Source organism: Panthera tigris, chromosome C2 (genome assembly GCF_018350195.1).
Source record: "Panthera tigris isolate Pti1 chromosome C2, P.tigris_Pti1_mat1.1, whole genome shotgun sequence".
NCBI lineage: Eukaryota > Metazoa > Chordata > Mammalia > Carnivora > Felidae > Panthera > Panthera tigris.
Window position 1 is genome coordinate 131,711,989 of NC_056668.1, and position 24,737 is coordinate 131,736,725.

The following is a 24,737-nucleotide window of genomic DNA, read 5'->3' on the forward strand; positions in this document are numbered from 1 at the left end:
CTTCTAGGTGGTGCCTAAGAGTACTATTTGAAAAGTATCTTTTTATTTCCTGAACTCCTCACAGACAAGCAGTATTTGCTAGATGCTGTGGGAAGCATACAAGTGACTAGCATACATTCTCTTCTCTCAAACCACTTCGCTCCAAGCTAGAAAAGCATTATATGGGGATGCCTGAGTGGCTCAGTTGGTTAAGCATCCGACTTCGGCTCAGGTCATGATCTCACAGTTCGTGACTTTGAGCCCTGCATTGGGCTCTGTGCTGACAGTTCAGAGACTGAAGCCTGCCTCAGATTCTGGGTCTCCCTTTCTCTCTGCCCCTCCCCCACTCTCTGTCTCTCTCAAAAATAAAAACATTAAAAAAATTAAAAAAATAAAAGCATTGTATAATAGAGAAAAAGAGAGTATTTAATAATGTGCTATAAACAGTACTGTAAAGATGAAAGGATGATTAAATTTTACTAACGACTCACAAAAGAACATGGGCTTTATTTTGTACACACATAATTTCTGAGACCAGGTGTAAAAACAAAACTACACGGCATACTGTTATGCAATAGGACTGTGGAAACTACTTGTGCTCCATGCTCAACGGGAATCATGACTCTCTAGAAGGCTGGCTTTTCCATAAATCATCTTTTTGGTGTATACCACTAGGGTTGTCAATACAGACATTCTAATAAGTACATTTTTCCATCTGATCTTGAAAGTGTTGTATACCAAAGCTCTGAAAGCCCCCAAAACATGATTTACAAAAGGTCTAATAAGAGTCCTGGCTAAGAATAAAGAAGGACTTTACTACAGTTTAAATAATTAGGGAGAAAAAAGTCCCCATCCTTCTATAGCAGGATCTACAGCTCGTGAGTTTCTCCCTATAAACAACCCTCACAACTATAAACATAATCCGAACAGCTCACGTTCAATGAAGAATCGTCTCGAGCTTTACCTAGATTACCTCATTTAATCCTCACTACCGTCCTCTAAGGTAGGAACTATTACGATTCCTCTCCCTATTTTAGAGGAGACAGCAGCTTAGTAAAGTAACTTAACCCACATCACCTGGCTCTGTTGTGGTCAACCGGTATTTAAATCCAGACCATGGACCCAGAGGCTGTGCTCTTACCCACAAAGCTTTGCTGTCTCCCTGCCAAAAACAAGCTTTTCTCAGACTAGAACTTTTTGCAGTGATCTCAAAACCACTCCTCACAGTTTTGCGGGTTTGGGGCATGTAGTAAAGAGGTCATGAACACACTGTCCTAGATGAGAAAGACCCCGGGGTTATTTTACACTAGTATTCTCAGAACACAGCACAGAGTGTGTACAGGGCATTTGGCACATGGTGAACGCTGAGTAAGCATCTGTTAGGCAAGTGAGTCTTTATTCTTTATCTTTTGGAGAAAGAAATGAATGCTGTTGTACCTACAGATGGTTTCCACTTCCATGCCAGAAAACCCAAATGCACTGTCTCCTTCCACACAGATGACCCGCTGACCTGTGTTTCTAGCTTTAGCCAGTAGAGCGGCTGCAATGGCAAAGCCCAAACCAACTCCCATGGTTCCAAAAGTACCAGCATCAAGCCTGTTGGGGGAAAAAGCTAAAATGAAACCCTCTGGGGCACGTTGCAGATGGTGGGCGGGCACAAATCTAGTCATACTCGTGTAAAATAGAGAACAATAAAAACATTCTCTGTCTTTAATATAAAGTTTTTAGACTGTGAGGAACCGACTAGTCAAGGATAAGCGGTATGAGAGGAAAAAGTCTCTCGTGATGGCTTGGAAAACTGTGAATATATCCTTGGAATGGTAAGTATACAAATTATCACATGACCTCAAAGACATATCAAGCATAAAAACTCTGCCAAATCTCACCTAAGAATACTTTTGTGGAATATATCCTTATACACTGAACATGTATAATCCTCACATGTTTTATGAACCTGCATTACTGTAGTTTCAAAGTTAACACATTAAAATTACTTTTCTGGAAGTCTTACCTGTGACGAGGAAGGTAGTTTTGAAGCACAGTGCGTCCAATATCCATAGTATTTGCTCCTTCACTTACTACAAAACAGTCTCTGGGTAGCTGTTCTTGAACATGATAGAATACTGTGTAATAATTCATAGGCAGAGATTTTTGGGAAGCTAATTCCTAAAGTATTTGAGGGAAATATAATCAAATTAGGTTGAGGTACAGTGAAAAATGAGGAATGTCAATAAGCTACTACCAAACTCATTTGGAAAGAGGCTACAAGCTACAAAGTTCCCAAATGGCCTCTCTTAGAAGCTAATGGATCTGTAGACAGCCCTGTGGGACAGGCTAAGAAAAATGGGTTCCACAGTCCCAGTCTGGGACACAATCAAATAATCTAGGGAATATCTTTCTTCTTGGAGATCCACAATACACATTAGCATCCTAAAGTCAGACAAGTTGTATGGTAAAGATAGCTGGAAACATTGGGTTAAACAAAACTAAGCAGTCTTATTTGAGCACTTTTATGAATACACTGCCTTAGAAAGTAAAAATTTTATTCTAGAATACTTTAATCTGAAATACGCCCTGAATCTTAAAATAAAAATGAAGTCAGGATTTTAGAAAATCTGAAAATCTGGTTCTTCTCCACATGCATTAGAGAGTAAAGGAGATACGCTTCACCCACTAAAGAGTCTTTGAATGGAGCAAGATAAGTGCCTTTGTCTAGCCATATGCCTCTTAGAGCAGAGAGAAAGCCACATGGGGCTTTAGCAGCAACAGTCCCAAGGGCTTCCGGCATTGCCTCTTCACCTGTGCTGTTTTGGCCTGTTGGAGGTTATACCTAAGATGGATGAGGCACCGTCCTATACTCCTGCACCAGAGAAGAGAGGCAAGTTCCTCCCATCTTAAACTAGTATGATTCCTAGGAAAAAGAAGGGATTAATCATGACACCTCTTAGGAAAATAGAATTGAGACTGTCTCTTGATAGAAATAGCCACTGATTAACATTCCAATAAAACATAGAATTATGTATAGTTAATTCTGCTGTTTTTGAAAATGTGAATTTATTCCAAGACATCTGACATATAAAGGAATAATATGAGCACAATGCAAATTTCACATTTGCTCCTGTAGGATTCCGTCAGTGAGAAACACTACATGAACACAGAAAACTGCACCCAGCTGAACCAAAATGCACAGGAATACACAAAACATCAGAAAAAATCATGAACAATCTTTCTCACAATCAAAGAAAAAAATTCTACCTATATACGAAGACCCTAAATAGAAATCACCACATCCTACAGAGGTGGTTCATTTCACTGCTAGTAGTGGGTGGTCTGGTAGTTTCACACATTACTATAGTTTCCAAAGCCTTTAGATATCAGGCAAAGCCATGAATGCAGATGAGGAAATCACAAAGTAATTTTCCGTGGTGACACAAAAGTTAACTTAAAAAGGCTATAAGTGGTCTCACAAAAAAAAAAAAAAAAAAAAAAAAGAAAGAAAGAAAGAAAGAAAGAAAGAAAAGAAAGAAAAGAAAAGTGAGGTGATGGATGTGTTAGTGAAATAGATGGGGGCAATCCTTCCACAGTGTATATGCATTATCAAATCATCGTGATATACCTTTAAATATCTTACAATTTTAAGTGTCAATTATACCTCAACAAAGCTGACATTTTTTTTTTAAAAAGGCTATACATTGGAACAAATTTTCTATTTTGATGAAACACTTATCTATTATACATGCATGCCTTGAAGGACTTATACCTTAAGGGTAGAAAAACATGCCCCAGTTTAAGATTCCAAAAGATTTCTTAATTGTGATTTGGTGCCAAGGTCAAACTGAGGACAGTGAGTCCTGCCCATTCACATGGGCTCTTATAACTTTCTGTCCAATGTCAGATCAGCCTCCTTCCACCATGTCACGCTAACTCACAAGCTGAGATCCTCCCAATGCCCACTTCCACAAGAGACTTCAGGTCTTTTTCAAGGAAAAGTACTATATTTATTGAAGTACATATGTCTTAACCATTTAACGTGTGTAGAATTTTGCCACCATTTTTATTAGGTTCCTATCTTAATGTTTCACAAAGTTGACGGCTGTGCCTCTAAACCTTTTTCCCCATAAATCCCACGGGTTTTACTCCATGATTTCATATAGCGTGGTGATTTAGGAATGCGTAGGTCATGTTATGACAGAGCTACTGGAACCATGGGCCTGAAGTGTTTCTAAATTTCTGTGAGTCTCGTATTACCTTGGATGCGGCTTCATTGCTCTTCATTTTTTCTCTCAGAGTTTTCCACCAGCTGCTCTCTGGAGGATACTGCCATGGCGTTTTATCAAATTGTTCTAAAAGCTAAAAAACCACAGACTTTTACTTTTTGAGAATAAGCTTATGTCATATTAACACAACAATATCTTGTTAAAGAAGATGATACTGCTCTGCTATCCTGCCCTTCTCATCACTCTTACTGTCCGCACTCTAGGCAGCTAACAACTGGTAGAAAATAAATAGGCAACACGGAAAGTGTTCGTTTGGGTCAGTGTGGACTTCTGCCAAATGGGATTTCCACAGGACACAAGGGAAATGCTACCTCACCTCACAGGCAGGGGCTTTTATGTCCTCCTCAGCTTTTGACGCTAGAAAGAAAATCACCCCCACCATAGAATCCTTGAGGAAGGGACAAGAGCCCCAAATATCCAGGGACTTCCGAGATACAAACCAAATGTTCCAGGATGTTCTAATATGTGATTGGGGATTGCTTCCTAATATTATGTAGTGATGATAACAACACCAATTTGTATCCAATATCAAGTGAAAGATGTCACTATACTTTATCTCCTGATATAGTGAACTGTATAAATTACACACAAATGATGAGTACCATTTGAAGAGTAAAAAAATCTCTTTATTGCCTAATGAAATACTAAGTTAGGTTTTTCCAGTACATTAAGACATTTCTTGGCTGTAAGTTCAGTTACTCTGGAAGCTGTATTATAATTTTTCAGAGAGCTGAATCCTATTTAGTATATCACTGTTTGCTTACTGACTGCCTTTAAGTCTTCATCGCCTTCCAAAATGATTAACTTACTTGCTTAAAAATGATTTATATATAAGGAGTTGGATTTACTGAGTTCCAAAGTTCTTTTCAAGACTAGCTTTCCATCATAAATTTTTCTTAAAATAGATATTAATAAGCCTGTCATGAAGTGAATCAAGGCTGAGACATTTTTAACAACAGACTATTGCTTAAAGACCAATCCATATAAATTAAAGCCTAGGTAACAGCTCTTACCTGTTTAGTGACAGCATTTATGTCTCCTAGCAAAGTCACAGCAGGCTTTACATTATTCCCCAATTCTTCTGCACAGATATCAACCTAAAAGAGATAAAGCTTAAGAACAAGCCATGCTTATTCTTAAAAATCTTTAAGAAGTCAATTAACACTGGGGCACCTGGGTGGCTCAGTTGGTTAAGCGTCTGACTTCAGCTTAGGTCACGATCTCGCAGTTCATGAGATCGAGCCCTGGATCGGGCTCTGTGCTGACAGCTCAGAGCCTGGAGCCTGCTTCAGATTCTGTGTCTCCCTCTCTCTCTGCCCCTCCCCTGCTCACGCTGTCTCTCTCTCTCAAAAATAAATATTAAAAAAAAAGTTTTTTAATAAAAATAAAAAAGAAGTCAAGTAATACTGAATAAATGAACTGTGTATATGTAACAAATGATAAAGATGATTTTATATCCAAGATATTTCCTAATAAAAGTAAAAATCCATAGAACTGTAAGTATCACAGCAAGTACAGAAACCTCATCATCTTCCTTCATTTTAATGTCTACTCTGTAGATTTGGGTATCGTTCTATTATACCCACAGGAATCCATCTGACTTCATCAATTATAGTTTTGAATCTCATCAATAATAAGGTTCTGTTTAATTACACTGTAGTTCCCTACTTAGAGCAGCTCTCAAATGTGAACTATCAGAATCACCTGGTAGCCTTGTTAAACCACAGACTGCAAGAGTCTACTTCAGAGTTTCAGCAGCTCTGAACGAGGCCCCAAAATGTGGTTTTCTAACAGGTTTCCCAGGTGATGCTGACGCTGTTGTTCCGGGGACCACACTTTGAACTACTACTCCCTAGGGTATAGCATGATTAGTTTCCACTTACCTAGAGGCCCCATTTCTGAATGGCCATGGGCAAGTGGAAATAGCTGTGCAAGAAGTTGTAATTTAGCCACCCTAAAGGGGATGCATTGTATTCTGTACTCAAGAGATATAATCAAGAGGCAGCAGCATCTTCCAGGGAAACCCCAGTCTTGCTTATTTGCAGTGTTAGTTCTCCCATAGCCCCAGGGGGAATGGGACTATTAGAAGTTGACTCCTTAAAAAGTAAACAGGGAGAAGACAGCAATTGTAGCTGGGTCATCAAACACCATACACAATCTCTGGAGGACAAATAGGTTCACGTTGTACTATATAGGCAGTACTTTCCACACCAATAAGGAAACTGGCTTAGAAAGAGGATCATAATGGTACATGAATCATTAGAGGGAGGTCAGAGTATATATTCCACTATTCAGTGACAGGTAAAAGCATTTAGAGATTCCTAATCAAAGGGTGTTGGAAAGATTTGGCATCTTGGGTGCCTGGCTAGCTCAGTCAGTGGAGCGTATGAATCTCGATCTTGGGGTTGTGGGTTCAAACCCTATGTTGTGTGTAGAAATAACTTTTTAAAAAAATCTTAAAGAGAAAGAGTTGGCATCTAAAAAAACAACTCATGGACACATGGAAGCTTGCTCATTAATGTCTTGTTAGCGCATATCTGCATTTGTGGCAGGGCCTGAGAGCTGCTATCTAATCTTCCCTCCTTCCTTAGGAATACCCCTTGAAGACTGTTTCCTAGTTCCCTTCATCCAGAGTGGGCAGTGAGACATAAGCAAAAGTTGTAGGGTGGGGCTTCAAGAGTTGGCCCTATTAATAAAACTACCATATCCCCCATTTCCCAAATCGTCCTATTTCCTGCCCGGAATCATAACCTGATGGTTGGCACTCCAGCAGCCATTTTGGATGATGCAACCTTGATGGTGGAAACCAGGCACTAAGGATGGAGAAGAAAGATAGAAAAAGCCAGAATCCCTGATGACATTGAAAGTCTGCATTCTAGCCATGAACCACCTACTTCTGCACTTCACATTACGTAAGAGAAAAATAACCCCCTAAATCTTTCTAAAAATAAATAAAAGAAAAAGAAAACTCAATCTCTAACAATGCTGAATGTTTTGTTCTAATCTACCATTGTACTCAAACCCCTTCTGTCTGCCTTCAAATATACTTGAACTATGAAGAAGAGGCAAATTATGCTTTTCAAACTATTTAAAACTTGGTTTTGAAAGGTTTTCTGGTTAGAAGTAAAGTGGCACATTATGTTTCATAGGCTTGAAAAGGCAGCTTACTTTGGTACCTGTAATTATGTTAGACGATAAAAATCTACAAAAGCCAAGAAGAAAGCGGAGCTGGCAATAGCTGAGGACAGTAAGTCACAGATAGCTCTGGTTTTAAATCTCGGCACTCTGAGTACCTGGATAAACTTCACATCTGGCTGGTATCTTGGAGGCAGTCCAAAATGCAAAATCCAATTTAAACGGGCACCAAATAACACAATTACATCAGCAAATTGCAAAGCCCTATTAAAAAGAAAAATCTGTTTAATACAAAATGTATCTATTATTTCTTATTTGAATTATTCTAAAATCATTTTTTAAATATTTATAAAAGTTCAAATGATTTGGAGGTTATTTTATTCTAGTTTTCAGAATCAGCTTCTAGAGTAAATTTGATCTTTCAAACCAAAATAATTTATGAAGCCATTCTAATAGTAATCTACAAGGTAAAATAAGTAGAAAAATATAAGACTATACCTATTTCATTGTTTGTTATTTATCATTAGAAAAATTATTATAAGTCTACTGTAGATAATGTGGAAGAATAGAACAGTATAAAGAAAAAAAACCTCATGCAGTAATACTATCGACTTGAAAGCTATTGTCAGTAGTCTGGTATATTTTCATCTCTAGTCTTCTTTCTATGCAAGCGTATTTTTACATAGTTGAGCTTATATGCTAGAATACTGTCTCATGCACTTTTGCTTATTATTACGTTTTCCTTATCATTAGGTTCTTAAAATTTTTATCATTTTTATTATTTTTATGCTCTATTTATATATTTTTTTAGTAATCTCTATACCCAACGTAGGTCTTGAACGCACAACCCTGAGATCAAGTCGCATGCTCTTCTGACTGAGCCAGCCAGGCACCCCTTAAATACAATTTTGAAAGGCTGCATATTTTGCAGAACACATATACCAAATTTATTAAATCTTTTAATTACTGGATAATCTGTTATTAATAGTACTGGGTTGCACATCTTTATGCTTAAATCTTTTTTTTATGTTTACTTATTTTGAGAGAGAGAAAGCGAGCAGGGGAGGGGGAGAGAGGGAGGGGAGAGAGAACCCCAAGCAGGCTCCACGCTCAGTGGAGCCTGAGCCTGAGCCATTATCAAGAGTCGGATGTCTAACTGATTGAGCCACACAGGCGCCCCTACACTTGAACATTTAATGCATGTTTCACACTGATTCCTAGAAGCAGGTATTTGTAAGACGATTGACTCATATTCCCAAAATGCTTTCAAAAATATTTACCAAATGTATTAATAGTTTTATTTTATATATCTTAATATCCTTGTCAATACAATGAATTTTTTTAAAATAATTTTTACTTTGACATGCACACTGATATTAACATAGTCATCTTTGCTTTGTTCTTACCGCATACACCTTTGCTTACTTTATGCTGTATCATTTGCTTCAGATGTTGCTCTTATATGTAACTGTCTTTTTATTGATCCAATCAATAATGTTTCTACCTTTCTACAGAAGGATTTATATCATAACTGCTATGGGGTTCTTTTTCCACTTCTCATTTTTCTGCTTCTTGGCTGTTTCCCTTTTATCCTACATTTTTCTATAGGGGATCTATTCTTTTGCTTTTGTCTTCTTCAGTGAGGATATCATACATGAAATAGCATTTTCATACACTGTATTGGTCCTGTGGGACCCAATTTAACAGATAAAAACTGCAATTAGAAGAATAGATTTGCTTATTGATACTTGATAATATTGATTCGATTATTTATGACTGCTTGGAATCTTTTTTACACTATTAACTTCTTTTTTCAAGATAAATATTCTTCATTGTTATTCTTTTTTAATTTACATCCAAGTTAGTTAGCATACAGTGCAATCATAATTTCAGGAATAGAATCCAGTGATTCATCCCCTACATATAACACCCAGTGCTCATCCCAACAAGTGTCCTCCCTAATGCCCCTTGCCCATTTAGCCTATCCCCCAGCCACAACCCTCCAGCAATGTTGTTTGTTCTCTGATTTTAAGAGTCTCTTATGGTTTGTCCCCCTCCCTGTTTTTATATTATTTTTGCTTCACTTCCCTTCTGTTCATCTGTTTTGTATCCTAAATTCCATGAGTCATATATTTGTCTTTCTCTAATTTCACTTAGTATAATGCGCTCTAGTTCCATCCATGTTGCAAACGGCAAGATTTCATTCTTTTTGATCAAGTAATATCCCATTGCAATATATATACCACATCTTCTTTATCCATCAATGGACATTTGGGTTCTTTCCACATTTTGGCTATTGTCGATAGCTCTGCTATAAACATTAAGGTGCATGTGCCCCTTCAAAACAGTACTCCTGTATCCTTTGGATAAATACCTAGTAGTGCAATTGCTGGGTCATATGGTAGTTCTATTGTTAATTTAATATAATTTATTGTCAAGTTAACTAACTAAAACCAAGTGTGCTCTTGGTTTCAGTGGTAGATTCCCATGATTCATCGCTTATATACAACACCCAGTACTCATCCCAAGAAGTGCGCTCCTCAATGCCCATCACCCATCTTCCCCTCTCCCCCCCGCCATCAACCCTTAGTTTGTTCTCTGTATTTAAGAGTCTCTTATGGGTTTGCCTCCTTCTCTGTTTGAAACTATTTTCCCCCTTCCCTTCCTCCATGGTCTTCTGTTAAGTTTCTCAAGTTCCACATATGAGTGAAAACATATGAGATCTTTTTCTGACTTAGTTCACTTAGCATAATACCTCCAGTTCCATCCATGTTGTTGCAAATGGCAGGATTTCATTCTTTCTCATTGCCAAGTAGTATTCCATTGTATATATAAACCACATCTTTTTTATCCATTCACCAGTTGATGGATATTTGGGCTCTTTCCATGATTTGGCTATTGTTGAAAGTGCTGCTATAAACATTGGGGTACAAGTGCCCCTATGAATCAGCACTCCTGTATCCTTTGGATAAATTCCTAGTAGTGTTATTGCTGGGTTGTAGGGTAGTTCTATTTTTAATTTTTTGAGGAACCTCCACACTGTTTTCCAGAGTATGGAAAACTACATCCTGAAGTCCAGAATTGTGATGCCTCCAGCTTTGGTTTTCTTTTTCAGGACTGTTTTGGCCATTTGGGGTCTTTTCTGGTTCCATACAAATTTTTAGGATTGTTTGTTCTAGCTCTGTGAAGAATACTGGTGTTATTCTGATAGGGATGCACCGAATATGTAGATTGCTTTGGATAGTATCGACATTTTAACAATATTTGTTCTTCCAATGCAGGAGCATGGAATATTTTTCCATTTTTTTGTGTGTCTTCTTCATTTTCTTTCATAAGCTTTCTATAGTTTTCAGTGCATACATTTTTCACTTCTTTGGTTAGGTTTATTCCTAGGTATTTTATGGGTTTTGGTGCAATTGTAAATGGGATCGATTCCTTGATCTCTCTTTCTGCTGCTTCATTATTGGTGTATAGAATAGAAATACAACCGATTTCTGTGAACTGATTTTATATCCTGCGACTTTGCTGAATTCACGGATCAGTTCTAGCAGTTTTTTGGTGGAATCTTTTGGGTTTCCCACATAAGAGTATCATGTCATCTGCGAAGACTGAAAGTTTGACTTTCTCCTTGTGGATCTGGATGCCTTTTATTTCTTTGTGTTGTCTGATTGCTGAGGCTAGGACTTCCAACAGTATGTTGAATAACAGTGGTGAGAGTGGACATCCTTGTCGTGTTCCTGACGTAAGGGGAAAAGGTCTCAGCTCTTTCCCATTGAGGATGATATTAGTGGCAGGTCTTTCATATATGGCTTTTATGATCTTGAGGTATAATCCTTCTATCCCTACTTTCTTGAGGGGTTTTATCAAGAAAGGATGCTGTATTTTGTCAAATGCTTTCTCTGCATCTACTGAGAGGATCATGCGGTTCTTGATCTTTCTTTTATTAATGTGATGTATCACACTGATTGATTTGCAGTTATTGAACCAGCCCTGCATCCCAGGTATAAATCCCACTTGATCATGGCGAATAATTCTTTTAATGCACTGTTGGATCCGGTTGGCTAGTATTTTGTTGAGAATTTTTGCATCCATGTTCATCAGGGAAATTGGTCTGTAGTTCTCCTTTTTAGTGGGGGTCTTTGGTTTTGGAATCAAGATAATGCTGGCCTTGTAGAATGAGTTTGGAAGTTTTCCTTCCATTTCTATTTTTTAGAACAGCTTCGAAAGAATAGGTGTTAACTCTTCTTTAAATGTTTGGTAGAGGGGCACCTGGGTGGCTCGGTCGGTTAAGCGTCCGACTTCGGCTCAGGTCATGATCTCATGGTCCGTGAGTTCGAGCCCTGCATCGGGCTCTGTGCTGACAGCTCAGAGCCTGGAGCCTGTTTCAGATTCTGTGTCTCCCTCTCTCTCTGCTCCTCCCCTGTTCATGCTCTGTCTCTCTCTGTCTCAAAAATAAATAAACGTTAAAAAAAAAATTAAAAAAAAGTAAATAAATGTTTGGTAGAATTCCCCTGGAAAGCCATCCAGCCCTGGACTCCTGTTTTTTGGGAGATTTTTGATTACTGATTCAATTTCTTTAGTGGTTATGGGTCTGTTCAAATTCTCTATTTCTTCCTGTTTCAGTTTTGGTAGTTTATATTTTTCTAGGAATTTTTCCATTTCTTCCAGATTGCCTAATTTATTGGCATATACTCACAATATTCTCTTATTATTGTTTGTATTTCTGCAGTGTTGGCTGTGATCTCTCCTCTTTCATTCTGGATTTTATTTATTTGGCTCTTTTCCTTTTTCTTTTTGATCAATCTGGCTAAAGGTTTATCAGTTTTGTTAATTCTTTCAAAGAACCAGCTCCTGGTTTCACTGATCTGTTCTACTGTTTGTTTTTTAAATTTCAACAGCAATGAGTCCATGGGGGAGGGGAAGAAAAAAAAAAAAAAAAGGTTAGAGACGGAGAGAGCCAAAGCATAAGAGACTCTTAAAAACTGAGAACAAGCTGAGGGTTGATGGGGGAGGGAGGGTGGGTGATGGGTATTGAGGAGGGCACCTTTTGGGATGAGCACTGGGTGTTGTATGGAAACCAATTTGACAATAAATTTCATATTAAAAATAAATTTCAATAGCATTGATTTCTGCTCTAATCTTTATTATTTCCCATCTTCTGGTGGTTTTGGGGATTTGCTGTTCTTTTTCCAACCCTTTAAGGTATAAGTTTAGGTTGTGTATCTGAGACCTTTCTTCCTTCTTTAGGAAAGCCTGCATTGCTACATACTTCCCTCTTATGATGGCTTTTGCTGCATCCCAGAGGTTTTGGGCTGTCATGTTATCATTTTCATTGGCTTCCATGCACTTTTTAATTTCCTCTTTAATTTCTTGGTTAACTCATTCATTATTTAGTAGGATGTTCTTTAATCTCCAAGTATTTGTGGTCATTCCAAATTTTTTCTTGTGGTTGATTTTGGGTTTCATAGCATTGTGGTCTGAAAATATGCATGGTATGATCTAAGTCTTTTGTACTTGTCAAGGGCTGATTTGTGTCCCAGTATGTGATCTATTCTGGAGAATGTTCCATGTGTTTAATATTACCTTCTTAAACTTCTGATGGAATGAGGATAAACTTCAGCTCAAGCCAAGTTAAAATACAAATATATAAATATACACATGCACACACTAAAACCTTAACAGGGTAAGAATTTGGTTACTGTACAATGTATACCAATATGAAAAAAAAGTAAAGGTATAGTCTATACTTGTATAGATTAAGGTACAATCTATTTAAGATAGTATTAAATGAGCAAAAATTACATTCTAAAAACCCTCAATATTAATTTTAGTGTGTGCATGAGATTATGAAAAGCACCAAATGCATAACCATGATGAACTCTGTACAGGGAGGAAGGAATAAGATCAGAAAAGCTATTCAGAGGACTACAAATGAATCTGTAATTTTTTTCTTTCCTAAAAAAAAACCAAAGCAATGACATATTAATTACTTAATATTACATATTACTTAATAGACTACATTATATTTAATAAAGCTGAGTGGCAGTTATAGAAGTGTTAATTAAATGATCTCTCATTTGTATTATTTAGAATATTTCATAATAAAGAAATTTCAAGAAATTAAAAGAAAAATGTATAGTTTATCAAAATGTATGTTTTAAAAATCTAAAAAGGAGAGACTTCTAGTGCCAGCCAAGACTGGGTAAGCCCACTATAGCCTAGCTCTCTAATCACAATGGAAAACTGGGAACAAAATATAAAAAGCAACTGCCTGAGGATTCTGAAAAGTAACCAATAGTAGATGGTGGGGGAGGGGAGAGGAGTCAAAGAAGTGACTCACACAAGGGGTGAGTTTCTAAGGTTTATTTCCCTCTCTTTTACTTTGTAGCTTTGACTCAGGGCCGTGCTGGTTATAGAACTGGAGGGTAACAAAAACTTGGGGAGAAACTCTTTTTGGACAGGTGATCAAACAAAGGGACCCTGAAAGCCAGGGAGGAGCATGGCGGGGAGAAGTTCAGGTTTTTTTCTTTCTCTTTTTTTGCTCTCACAGCCATGCTCTGGGAGCAGCCCTCCTGCACAGCTGTATCCTGGTAGATCCCCAGCAGCTAAAATTCTAAGAGAGACTTCATTTTTCAGGCAAGAAGAACCAGGAAAGGGGCCCCTTCGGACTCTGAAGAGTATGGGGACAATCCCCCTTACTTTTTATCTTTCTTTCTTTCTGTTGCTTTGCCCCAAAGGCAGTTCTGTTTGTGCAGTACTATAAGGCAGCAGCAAGGGACTCCTGGAAAGGGCAGGGGGTGTCCTACAGAGTGTCACTCTGGGGAAAAGAAATCCCTAGTTCTGGAGAGGAACTGGCACACGACTGGGGTTCACCCTTGGGCTTTGCATGTGTGGACAAACACAGCAAAGGCTTTGAAACTAAACTGACTCTGGAGCTACTGCCCCTCTAGTAAGACCTTGCAGTCTGAACCTAACCAGACTAACTGCTTGCTAAAACAAACAAAATCAACATTCAACAGAGGATGTAAATAGGACCTAGAATCTTGCAACTATGTAATACTTAAAATCTAGGATACATTCCAAAAATACTCAATATATGAAAGAACCAGAAAAATGTGACCAATTCTCAAAAGAAATGAAAAGACACCCATTCTGTGATGACTCAGATAATGAAATGAGTAAACAAGGACATTAAAACAGCTATTATAATATGCTCCATAAAGTGAACAAAAATACTCTTCAAATAAATGGGAAGATAGAAGCTCTCAAAAGAGAAATATAAAATATAAAAGAGACAAAAGCATTGAAAAGAACTGAATGGAGAACACGGCATAATGTATAGAGCTATCAAATCACTATGTTGTATACCTGAAACAAATGCAACATTGCATAGCAATGATATTTCAATTAAAAGGTAAATAAAATAAAAAATTTATTTAAAAATAAAAATAAAAAACATTTCATATAGGAAATTTCTAATAAACTACTTTAAAGATGAAAAAAAATTGAACAGATATTTAGGGACCAATGGGACAGTATCAGAATGTCTACAATTTGCATTATCCCAGGAAAGGAGAAAGAGATTGGTACAGAAAAAATATTTAAGAAATAGCGGTCAAAAACTTTACAAATTTGGTGGAAGACATTAATTTACAGATTGGAGATTACAGAACAAGGATAAACTGAAAGAAACCCATGCCTAGACATATAATCAAACTGCTGAAAACCAAAAATAGAGAAAAAATCCTGCAAGCAGGCACAGGAGAACATACTACATGTAGGGGAACAAGGATTCAAACGACTACAGATTTCTCATCTAGAACCAGGAGGGTCAGAAGGCAGTGGGCAACATCTTTAAAGTGCTGAAAAGTCTAAAAAGAAACAGGTGGCTTAAAATTACATTTCAGAACTTCTCCTAGATTCATTAAAGTCACAAAATAATTTAAATGAGCTTAAAATCTGCCAGGCCATTGTACTTAAATTCTAGAATGCCACGCACCTGGATCTGGCAGCAGCCACACAGTTCGGATGGTTATCAGGGATAACACCCTTTCCCATGGGGGTGGGCAAAAATGGCAATTTACACCGCTCCACCAATTTCCTGATACCCTCCTCTGCACGGGCATAAGCAGCACCTACAAGAAATGCAAACATATTAGACAAGTCAGTTAAGCTCCAGGCACTGTGATTCTTAAAACAGTTCACATGAAATTGCTTTTAGAACTTCTCAAATTTTCTTCCTGGGAATCTATCTTAAAGCCTATATATGGAAGAGGCGTTAAGCACAAACATGTTTGTCACAACTATACTAAACAAACAAAAAAAAATGGCAAAGATTTAAGTATCTACCAGTGAAGTATTAGTATATACATGAACAGACATTAAAATTATACTTAGGAAAAAAATTTAAGACAGAAGAAATGTTGTTATAATATTAAATGAAATAACCAATATAACTAAAACAGTCTATATAGTGTGATCACAACATACAAAATATACACACAAAAATGAATGTTTAAGATAGTTGTCTTTGGAAGAAGGGATTTCTTCTTTCTAATCTTCTGGATTTTCCAGCATTTTTAATAATGATCACATATTATTTTTATAGTGGAAGAAACCATAATTCATGCATAGAACTGAAGAAATAGAATAGATATTCCCTTAAAAGGGTAAGATCTCTGGGCACTCTAGAATAATTCTGTGATTTCAAAATTAATAAATAATGCTAAATGAAAAGAACTCATACTCCAATTTTGAATATTAGATATGTTAATAAGTAATGAAGACAATTTCTAAACAGAATCAACATTCTTTTGACAGCTGGGCAAAGTTTAGAGTTCCAATCAATGCTACCTTTCCCGATGATAAGAAGGGGCTTCTTGGCATTTCTAATAACAGTTGCTGCCATACATATAGCGGAGGTCTCTGCTATACTAACAGGAGGTGGCATGCAACACTCCATGTACCTGGAAGTGAAGAGCTCTGTTCATTAAAAGAGGCAAGTTTTAAACTTTTGACTGTGAAAATAACAAATATATAAAAAGGTAGAAAAAAAGCAGTACAATAAACTCCATATATCCACCTGGTATATTCAACAACTTAGTATCATTTTACCACATTTGCTTCACACATACGCACACAAATATGTACATAAATTTGTTTCCTAAACCATTTTATTTTATTTTTTTTTTTAGTTTTTAGTGTTTTATTTATTTTTGAGAGAGAGACAGACAGAGTGCGAGTAGGGGAAGGGCAGAGAGAGAGGGAGACACAGAATCTGAAGCAGGCTCCAGGCTCCGAGCTGACAGCATAGAGCCCAACACGGGGCTCGAACTCATGAACCGTGAGATCATGACCTCAGCCGAAGTTGCTCAACCGACTGAGCCACCCAGGCGCCCCATTCCTGAACCATTTTAAAGAGAATTATAGGCAATTAAAAGCTTTTCCATGCAGCTCTAAAATATAAAGACTTTCTCCTATATAACCATAATGTCCCTATCACACCTAGTAAATTAAGTTATTGCCTAATACCATCTAAAACCAATCAAGTGAGTAATTCATTGACAGGAAATTTGAATCAATGGTTTTACATTGTAGTAACAGTTCTTGTTGTAATAATAGTAAAAACATACTAAAAGCCAGTGTTTAATACTATGTGTCATTTAGTCTCATTTAATTTTCAAAACAATGAGGTTAGGCATTTTATTTCCGTATCACCACTGGGGGAAAAACTCAAAGTAATTTGCCCAGCGTCCCCAGATGGTATGTGGCAGAGACTGGATTGAACTAGGTCATTCTGTCTCCAAAGTCCATGCTTTTAACTACCTCACTGTATTTCCATTCACTGGGAGAGTCAGTATTTTAGTATACAACATGCATTAGAAAAGAAATATTAAGTATAGTTAGCATAGAAATTTAAGTTATAGTTAAGTATTTCTAGACACCAAATCCTCAGTGTTTTCATTTATTTGAATAAACATTGCACACTGTACAAAATTTGAACATATAATACAAAAAAGACATTCAACCTTTACAAAAATTTTAAAGAAGGCTTACAGAGTTAACTTACCAGAGACTCATCTCTGCCTTCCCTCCACTCAATAATACATTTATCATGTTCAGGTATTATGCGGAGTTGATGACTCTCACCAAGAGAAACAACTCCTTGGTATACCGAATATACAGAAATGCACACCATCTCTCTGCAGTCACTGGAGAACCACTGGGTCCACAACAGCAAGAATATACTAAATGGTACCCAGGGTGATGCATTAACCTAAGTATCCATCCTTATCTGAGGTGACTTTGATCCCAGTGAAAAATGTTTCTTATACTCTTTATTCACCCAGTGTTTATTTAAGGAAGAAGGGAACATGGCAAATCATAGTAACACCTGAGTTGGAATATTTTTAAATCACAGAGACAGACAGAAAGACTAAAATTTTTTATGCTGAGTCCTAAAGAATTTTTCAACAGTCGCCTTATCTCTTGGCTTACACTATGAAGACTCTATATAACCCCTACTACATTGATGTGATGTATTATTTATAGCTATTAGAAGAATAATTTAAAATGAGTGTTCAGAAAGCTCCAGGCCTTTGGCCAGGATTTAGTTTAATTATTAAATTGTCAAAAGTTAAGACAAATGAAGATTAATTTATAAACTGCTAAGTAATCTGTGAAAAAGTTAAACATTATAATAACACAATTAAGAAAGAACTCCAGTGTAACTATTCCTTACCTTACAGAATTCACATTCACCTGCAAGTTCACAAAATCTGCAGGTATGTCAACATAACAAGCACCTGGACGACCATAAATGCTGCTTCTCACTGCCTAAATTTATTACAAAGAGAAGAAAATATTTTAAAACTCTAATTACATAATTGAAATACATAATTCACTCAAAGATAATTAAAATTGTGAAAGGAATATGATTTTAATTTTTCTGGACATCCTTAGCTGGAGAAATAAACAATTTTAACTAAAACTGAAATGCCCTCTATTGAAATATATATTTTAAAAGTATTTTTTTAAAGGGGAGAGATATGAAAGAAAATGCTCGCCAAAGGTTTTAAAATTCATGTTGTAGCACCCATTGGTCTTAGAAATTACCCACCAAACTCTGCCTGCCAAGTCTTTACCTGTAACACGTACTTTTCCCTGCTTCCTAATCCTAAAGACTTGGCCAACTGTGATGTTGTAATATGTATCACATGGTTTTGAAACAGCTCAAGCATAACTCCACATACCAATGTTGGCCAACTAAAATTAGTTTATCATACGCTGTTTAATCAACTAAGACATAGTTTTATATACGTTAGTATAATTTTCAAACATAATCTTTTGGAAAAGCATGACAGAAAGGGAACTCAGGGTCTCCTTTTATCTTTCTTTTTACTTTTCTGTAATTAAAAAATAATAATGTAAAAAACTTAAGGAGAAACTTTTTTCAAAAATTATTTATTTTATCTCTGTGTCTATAATTAAATGACAGCAAAATTAAAATATACATAGCTCTTTATCATTTTTGACTGCCTGAATATATACTAAATTGTTGCTCATTCTATTGAGAATAAAAATAACACAGGTATGAGCAACTGAGAAAAACCAGTTGACTTGGAGGACCTGTAATTAAATACTTTACCTTCTCGATAATAGAGGGAATAGTCTCTATGCTGCTTGGCCGGGCAGAGAACTTGCTATATAATCTACAAGCTTCAACCTATATACAGAAAGAAAATCCCTTAAAATTCAGCTTATAGATCATATTACTCTTCTGAAGGAAGACAAAACGTTAACTCATTACTTCCTATTATGTTTAGAGAAAAGATGGAGAAAATACATTACTTGGGCTGTTTCTCTAAAGCCTACGCAAAGCACGATCAAATTTAAGTCTCAGTATGATTCAGACAGTAAATAAAAAACAAGACACCATTTTCATTTCTCAGACTAGCAAAAAAGAAAAGAGTTTGATAATATTCAGCGTCTACCTCCACACAGGAAAACAGGCACTCTCCTAAGCTGCTGGTGAAAGTCTAAATAGAAGGGAAGTTGATCATGTCCACTAAAAATTAAAATGAGCATATCTTGGACCCAAAAATTACATAGCCAGGAATACAAAACTTCATCTGTTTCATGTGGTTACAATGATAATCTATCCTTACCTTTCTGCCAATTTTCCTGTTACATATTTTACTGCTATGCTGTTTGGGACGTGTCAGTTCAGTATTGTTAATTTTTCACTGTTTAAGGTTCCCTGAGGCATTTATATAGAAATGGTGTCTCCTGATACTTTTTGGTAGGAAATCTATGGAACAGTTGGTAGTCTTAGTCCCACAAGCACAAAGGAATTAAGATTTTCAGTCTCTTCCTGGTCATGGCAGTATTTCCACAAAAACAGTATTTAGATTTTAAATCAAATGTAGTGATCTTTCTCTTCAAATTTCTCATTTCATCTAATAAACTTATTTCATCTTCCTTTTCAGGAAAAAAATATCTGCAATGGACATTATCTCTGCTTTCTTTTCATCTATAAAGTTTCTATAGCGATCTGAAATTTCCTTTTAAATAACTTATCTGCTCTACTTATCTCTCAAATATATCAGCATTTTTTATTTTAATTTTTTAAAATGTTTTTTTTTTATTTTTGAGACAGAGAGAGACAGAGCATGAGCAGGGGAGGGGCAGAGAGAGAGGGAGACACAGAATCTGAAACAGGCTCCAGGCTCTGAGCTGGCAGCACAGAGCCTGACGCGGGTTCGAACGCATGGAATGTGAGATCATGACCTGAGCCGAAGTCAGACGCCTAACCAACGGAGCCACCCAGGCGCCCCATCAGCATCTTTTAAATAGCCATTGTTATTCTTTGCCATTAGCGAAGTAAAACTTCAATTCCCCTTCAAGAGGACAGAAATATAACTTTTGCATCAAACTATGCCAAGATCTAAAATTTTACAATGATTTAAACCATATATAAAATTCTATGTTTATATTCTGAGGTTCTCACAATGACTTATGATTAACCAGTAGACTCTGCCTAATGGTTTTAACTTTGCTCATAACTTTGTACTATGAATGGGTAAATATATGCTTAAGGGTTAATCATTCACTCTCATCTATTTGTTTCTACAATGATTCTTAAACCTGTAGCATTTTGTTTTATGCATCTATTTATGAATACCTCTGTTGCACCTGTATTAAATATGTAGAAAGGCAAAAAAAAAAAAAATCCCACTATACCATCTTGTTGACAAATTCTTTTAAGTTTTTAGAAATTTTTAAATATTTTCTTTCCTCAGCTTTCTAAGATAAAAATGAACTTGTCCAGAGTCTACGGACAGTCATTTTATTTTTTACTGACAGTCATTTTAAGTAGGATTTTTCCTCTCAATTTTTTACTTCCTTAAAGTTTGAGAGGCATTGTCCTACACCATTTTTATTCCTGCATCTTTAAGACTTATTTTCAGAGTGCAAAAGCTTGTTAAAAAGATGTATTTCTTAGGGTGCTTGGGTGGCTCAGTCGGTTAAGTGTCTGTGCAGACAGCTCAGAGCTTGGAGACTGCTTTGGATTCTGTGTCTCCCTCTCTCTCTGGCCCCGCTCCCTGTCTCAAAAATAAACATTAAGGGGGGCGCCTGGGTGGCTCGGTGGGTTGAGCATCTGACTTCAGCTCAGGTCATGATCTCACAGTTTGTGGGTTCAAGCCCCGCGTCGGGCTCTGTGCTGACAGCTTGGAGCCTGTTTCGGATTCTGTGTCTCCCTCTCTCTCTGCCCCTCCCCTGTTCATGTTCTGTCTCTCTCTGTCTCAAAAATAAATAAACGTTAAAAAAATAAATAAATAAATAAAAATAAACATTAAGGGGAAAAAAAAAAAAAGATGTATTTCTTGGAAGACTGCTCCTAAGCAGGCAGAGCCTGAGCTTCTTTAATATCCACACTGAGATTATCTTGCAGTTAAGGAAAAATCACCTTTAAATTATCTCAAATATGTCCATTTTATTGTCATTGTTTATTTTACAGATAGGTTTTTATTTTTTCTCGTTAAATCTTTTTTTTTCTTCTCATTAAATCTTAATAGCATTGATTTATGCTACTAAACTCTGTAATACCAATTTTAGAGTTGGATACCTGAGGAAACTCCTGGAAGGCTCCCATAGTCTCCTGACTTCTTTCAGAAGAACCGCCAATCACAATCAAGGGCCTGAAAAATTCGTTGTTTTAAAAGAGAATTACAAATAAGATAGACATGTAAAATACTGAGGAAAGTGCCCAATAAGTAAACAGCAATGTATGTTGACAGAGAAAATTTCAACAAACTAAATATTTAGTAGGCAACCGGATATGAGAGAACCCTTCTTTAATTCCTTAATTTCAGAAAAATCTGAAATTTATAGTAAATGCTTTTCCTCCATGCCTCCCTCTTCCCAAGTCCTTCTGGATATGATGCTAAATCTCTACGTGTGATAATGTAAAATAACTTTTTATGCCCTTCCCATTATTAGTCTTGGGATTAAGAGGAGGAAACAATTGTTTTTCACACCTTCCTAAGTGAGTCTATTTGGAAATGATGGAGTGAAAGAAACTCCACACCAATAATCCAATCTTATCCTTCAAGGAGAAGAAAAGTTATGGCAAACTTAAAAGTTACAAAAAACAAAGTCAGGCCCTAAAGAAGGTAAAGAAAGAGAAAGACTAGGAAGGGAGAAAGAAGGCATATGTCAAGAAAGTGAACAATGCCCTCCTACTAGGACATTAGTCTAAATAACACTAAAATACTTAATCTTCTTTCATATTCCTAGTATTAAAGAAGATTAAATATTTTATGAATTGACTAGAACATAACCCCCCTCTAACATGATCTTATTGGCTAAAGCATGGATCTTTGATCTTCTTTAGTAACAGATTCATTTAAAACCATTTCCTCTAAGAACTGCAAGTTACAAATACTGTATATTTTCAATCTTTGGAGTTCTGTTGGGATTCCCTTTATGGCCTCCACATGGTTAGTTTTTACTTTTAAACTACTATAAGAAGAAAGGAAAGAAGGCATCTGGCAAGAAAACAGACAATGTCCTTCCTACTAGGACATTGGTGTAAATAATATCTAAATATTTACTCTTCCTTCATACTAGGATGATACTTCTTTGTATGAAGGAAGATTAAATGTTTTATGAATTGGCTAGCACATAACTCCTTTTAACATGACCTTACTGGTTAACCCCAAAGATGGGGTTAAGTGCAAGGTCAAAGAGTAAGTACTAAAGAGCTTATATAGCAAACTCAAAAAATCTAAGAATTTCAATTGTCTTGCTAGTTATGCAAAACAAGATAAAGAACGGGATACATTCTTACATTCTGAGCTGAGGTGTTTTAAAAATAATTCTGCACTTAAAGAGAACTGCACACACATTCACATATATAGAGAGACACATACACATACATATACACACACACTCCAAAATGTGTTGGTTTTTTTAAAGGTTTATACACAGTATAGTTTTAATGAGTTAAGCATAAGCCTGTTCCCACAAGCTTCTACACGTAAGTTTATAAACACTTCTATCTTAATGAAAGATGAATATGAATGACATGTTATACACTGTCTAGTGTCTATGAGTTAAACACAGAGCTATCACCATATGCTTCTACACATACGTTTAGAAACACATATCTTGGGACACCTGGGTGGCTCAGTCGGTTAAGCATCTGACTTCAGCTCGGGTCACGATCTCACAGTCCGTGAGTTCAAGCCCCATGTCGGGCTCTGTGCTGACAGCTCAGAGCCTGGAGCCTGCTTCAGATTCTGTGTCTCCCTCTCCTCTGCCCCTCCCCTGCTCATGCTCTGTCTCAAAAATAAATAAAAACATTAAAAAAATTTTTTTAAAGAAACACTTATATCTTTTTTATTTTTAGTAGGCTCCATGCCCAATGTAGGGCTTGAACTTACGACCCTGAGATTAAGAGTCCCATGCTTTACAAAATAAACCAGCCAGGCACCCCTAGAAATGCTTATATCTTAATGAAGGAAGATGTTACTTGAAAGAAGGTTTATACACAAGGGAGACTTCATGAATTAAGCATACGTGTATTCCCATACGCTTCTACACATAAGTTTTCCAAAAACTCAAAAATGTGTTTACCTCTAAGTAAGATTACTGATATTTTTTTGTTTTTCTTCCCAATACTATTCTTAATTTAATTTTTTACCAAGCCATTCCCTCAAGCACCTGATTCCAGGTCTTCTCGCACTAGATCACTGGTTGTTCCAGTAGGTAAAATCACACACTGACATTTAAGAAAATGTTTTCAGTAATAGCAATTTAATTACCAACAGTTCATGTTTGCATTTGCCATACCACCCAAAGCATGGATGAGACCTGGACCAGAAACAACAAGGCATACGCCAGGCCTAGAAGCAAAACAGAATTTATTTTATTAAAAGCAGGTCAAGTGGAACAGGTGATTATATCACTTTAGGGGGAAACATGGCAACTTTCTTGGACTTCAAAGGAAGGACATACAGGTCTTTACTACAATTGGTAAAGCAATTATTAGAATATTTTGTGAATTACAAAAGAAACAAAAGAAAGATTCTATCAGTCTTCCTGCAACAAAGAAGAGACCCATCATCTTCACACTATATTTCACTAACTTCTTCATATTTTGAACCTCTTCATATTTTAAAGAGGTTATATTTGGGCCCCATTGACTTAACTGCATACAAAAGCAAATTTTTGACGTGGAGTACATTTTTATGTGGAAAAATATCTTTAAAAAATTTTAATAGATAAATATGTCAATTGATATCTGACAGAAAGTAATTCTGAAATGGAATGATCTGCCTCAACTTTTTTAAAAATTTAATTTGAATGCTTTACCCTAGATGTGACTTTCTAACTTCAGAACACTCAAGGAAAAAGTATCTCCATATATAATTCAGTTTGCCATTTTATATTCACAAAGTAATTTCTTAAGAAACTCTGTTTAAGACAGCCTTTAAAAGAAACAGAAATAAAACATAGACTTGAGTTTACCTGCCTGTCAGATATCCAATCGCAGAGGCAGCATAACAAGCCTACCAAGAAAAAATACTGGGACTTAAGCATACTGGGATCATTACAGTAAGTACATGTATAAATATTTACTATTAAATAAAAAACTAGAACAGAGTGGTAAAGGAGGAAGTGGAATGCTTTCAGTTTTAACAAGTAATGTTCTACCTGTAAATTTCAAGTAATGGCTTAGGTATGTAATCTAGCTCTTAGTGTTTCAAGGAATTTGTCTATATCATCTAGTTTATTAATAATATCCTCTTAGATTATTATTAATAATATCTGCAAGATCAA

General features: G+C 36.4%; 1 protein-coding gene across 6 annotated transcripts in view; it reads right to left on the reverse strand.

Annotated features, from left to right (window-relative positions):
• HACL1 (2-hydroxyacyl-CoA lyase 1) overlaps positions 1 to 24,737 on the reverse strand; it is a 53,758-nt gene that overhangs the window by 25,357 nt on the left and 3,664 nt on the right. For 3 of the 6 annotated variants that reach the window (XR_006222156.1, XM_042998958.1, XM_015539912.2), the window contains exons 3-14: positions 24,426 to 24,466; positions 23,720 to 23,800; positions 21,520 to 21,592; positions 19,039 to 19,116; positions 18,133 to 18,227; positions 16,245 to 16,357; positions 15,391 to 15,526; positions 7,550 to 7,655; positions 5,270 to 5,353; positions 4,228 to 4,329; positions 1,991 to 2,145; positions 1,417 to 1,575 (exon numbers count right to left, since the gene is read on the reverse strand). Coding sequence is in view for 2 of the 6 variants with exons in the window: in XM_042998958.1 (XP_042854892.1) it covers positions 1,417 to 1,575; positions 1,991 to 2,145; positions 4,228 to 4,329; positions 5,270 to 5,353; positions 7,550 to 7,655; positions 15,391 to 15,526; positions 16,245 to 16,357; positions 18,133 to 18,227; positions 19,039 to 19,116; positions 21,520 to 21,592; positions 23,720 to 23,800; positions 24,426 to 24,466 (1,223 nt within the window). In the remaining 4 variants the exon portion in view is untranslated. The remainder of the gene's footprint in view (positions 1 to 1,416; positions 1,576 to 1,990; positions 2,146 to 4,227; positions 4,330 to 5,269; positions 5,354 to 7,549; positions 7,656 to 15,390; positions 15,527 to 16,244; positions 16,358 to 18,132; positions 18,228 to 19,038; positions 19,117 to 21,519; positions 21,593 to 23,719; positions 23,801 to 24,425; positions 24,467 to 24,737) is intronic. The other 3 variants (XR_006222158.1, XR_006222157.1, XR_006222159.1) reach the window with 3 other exon arrangements.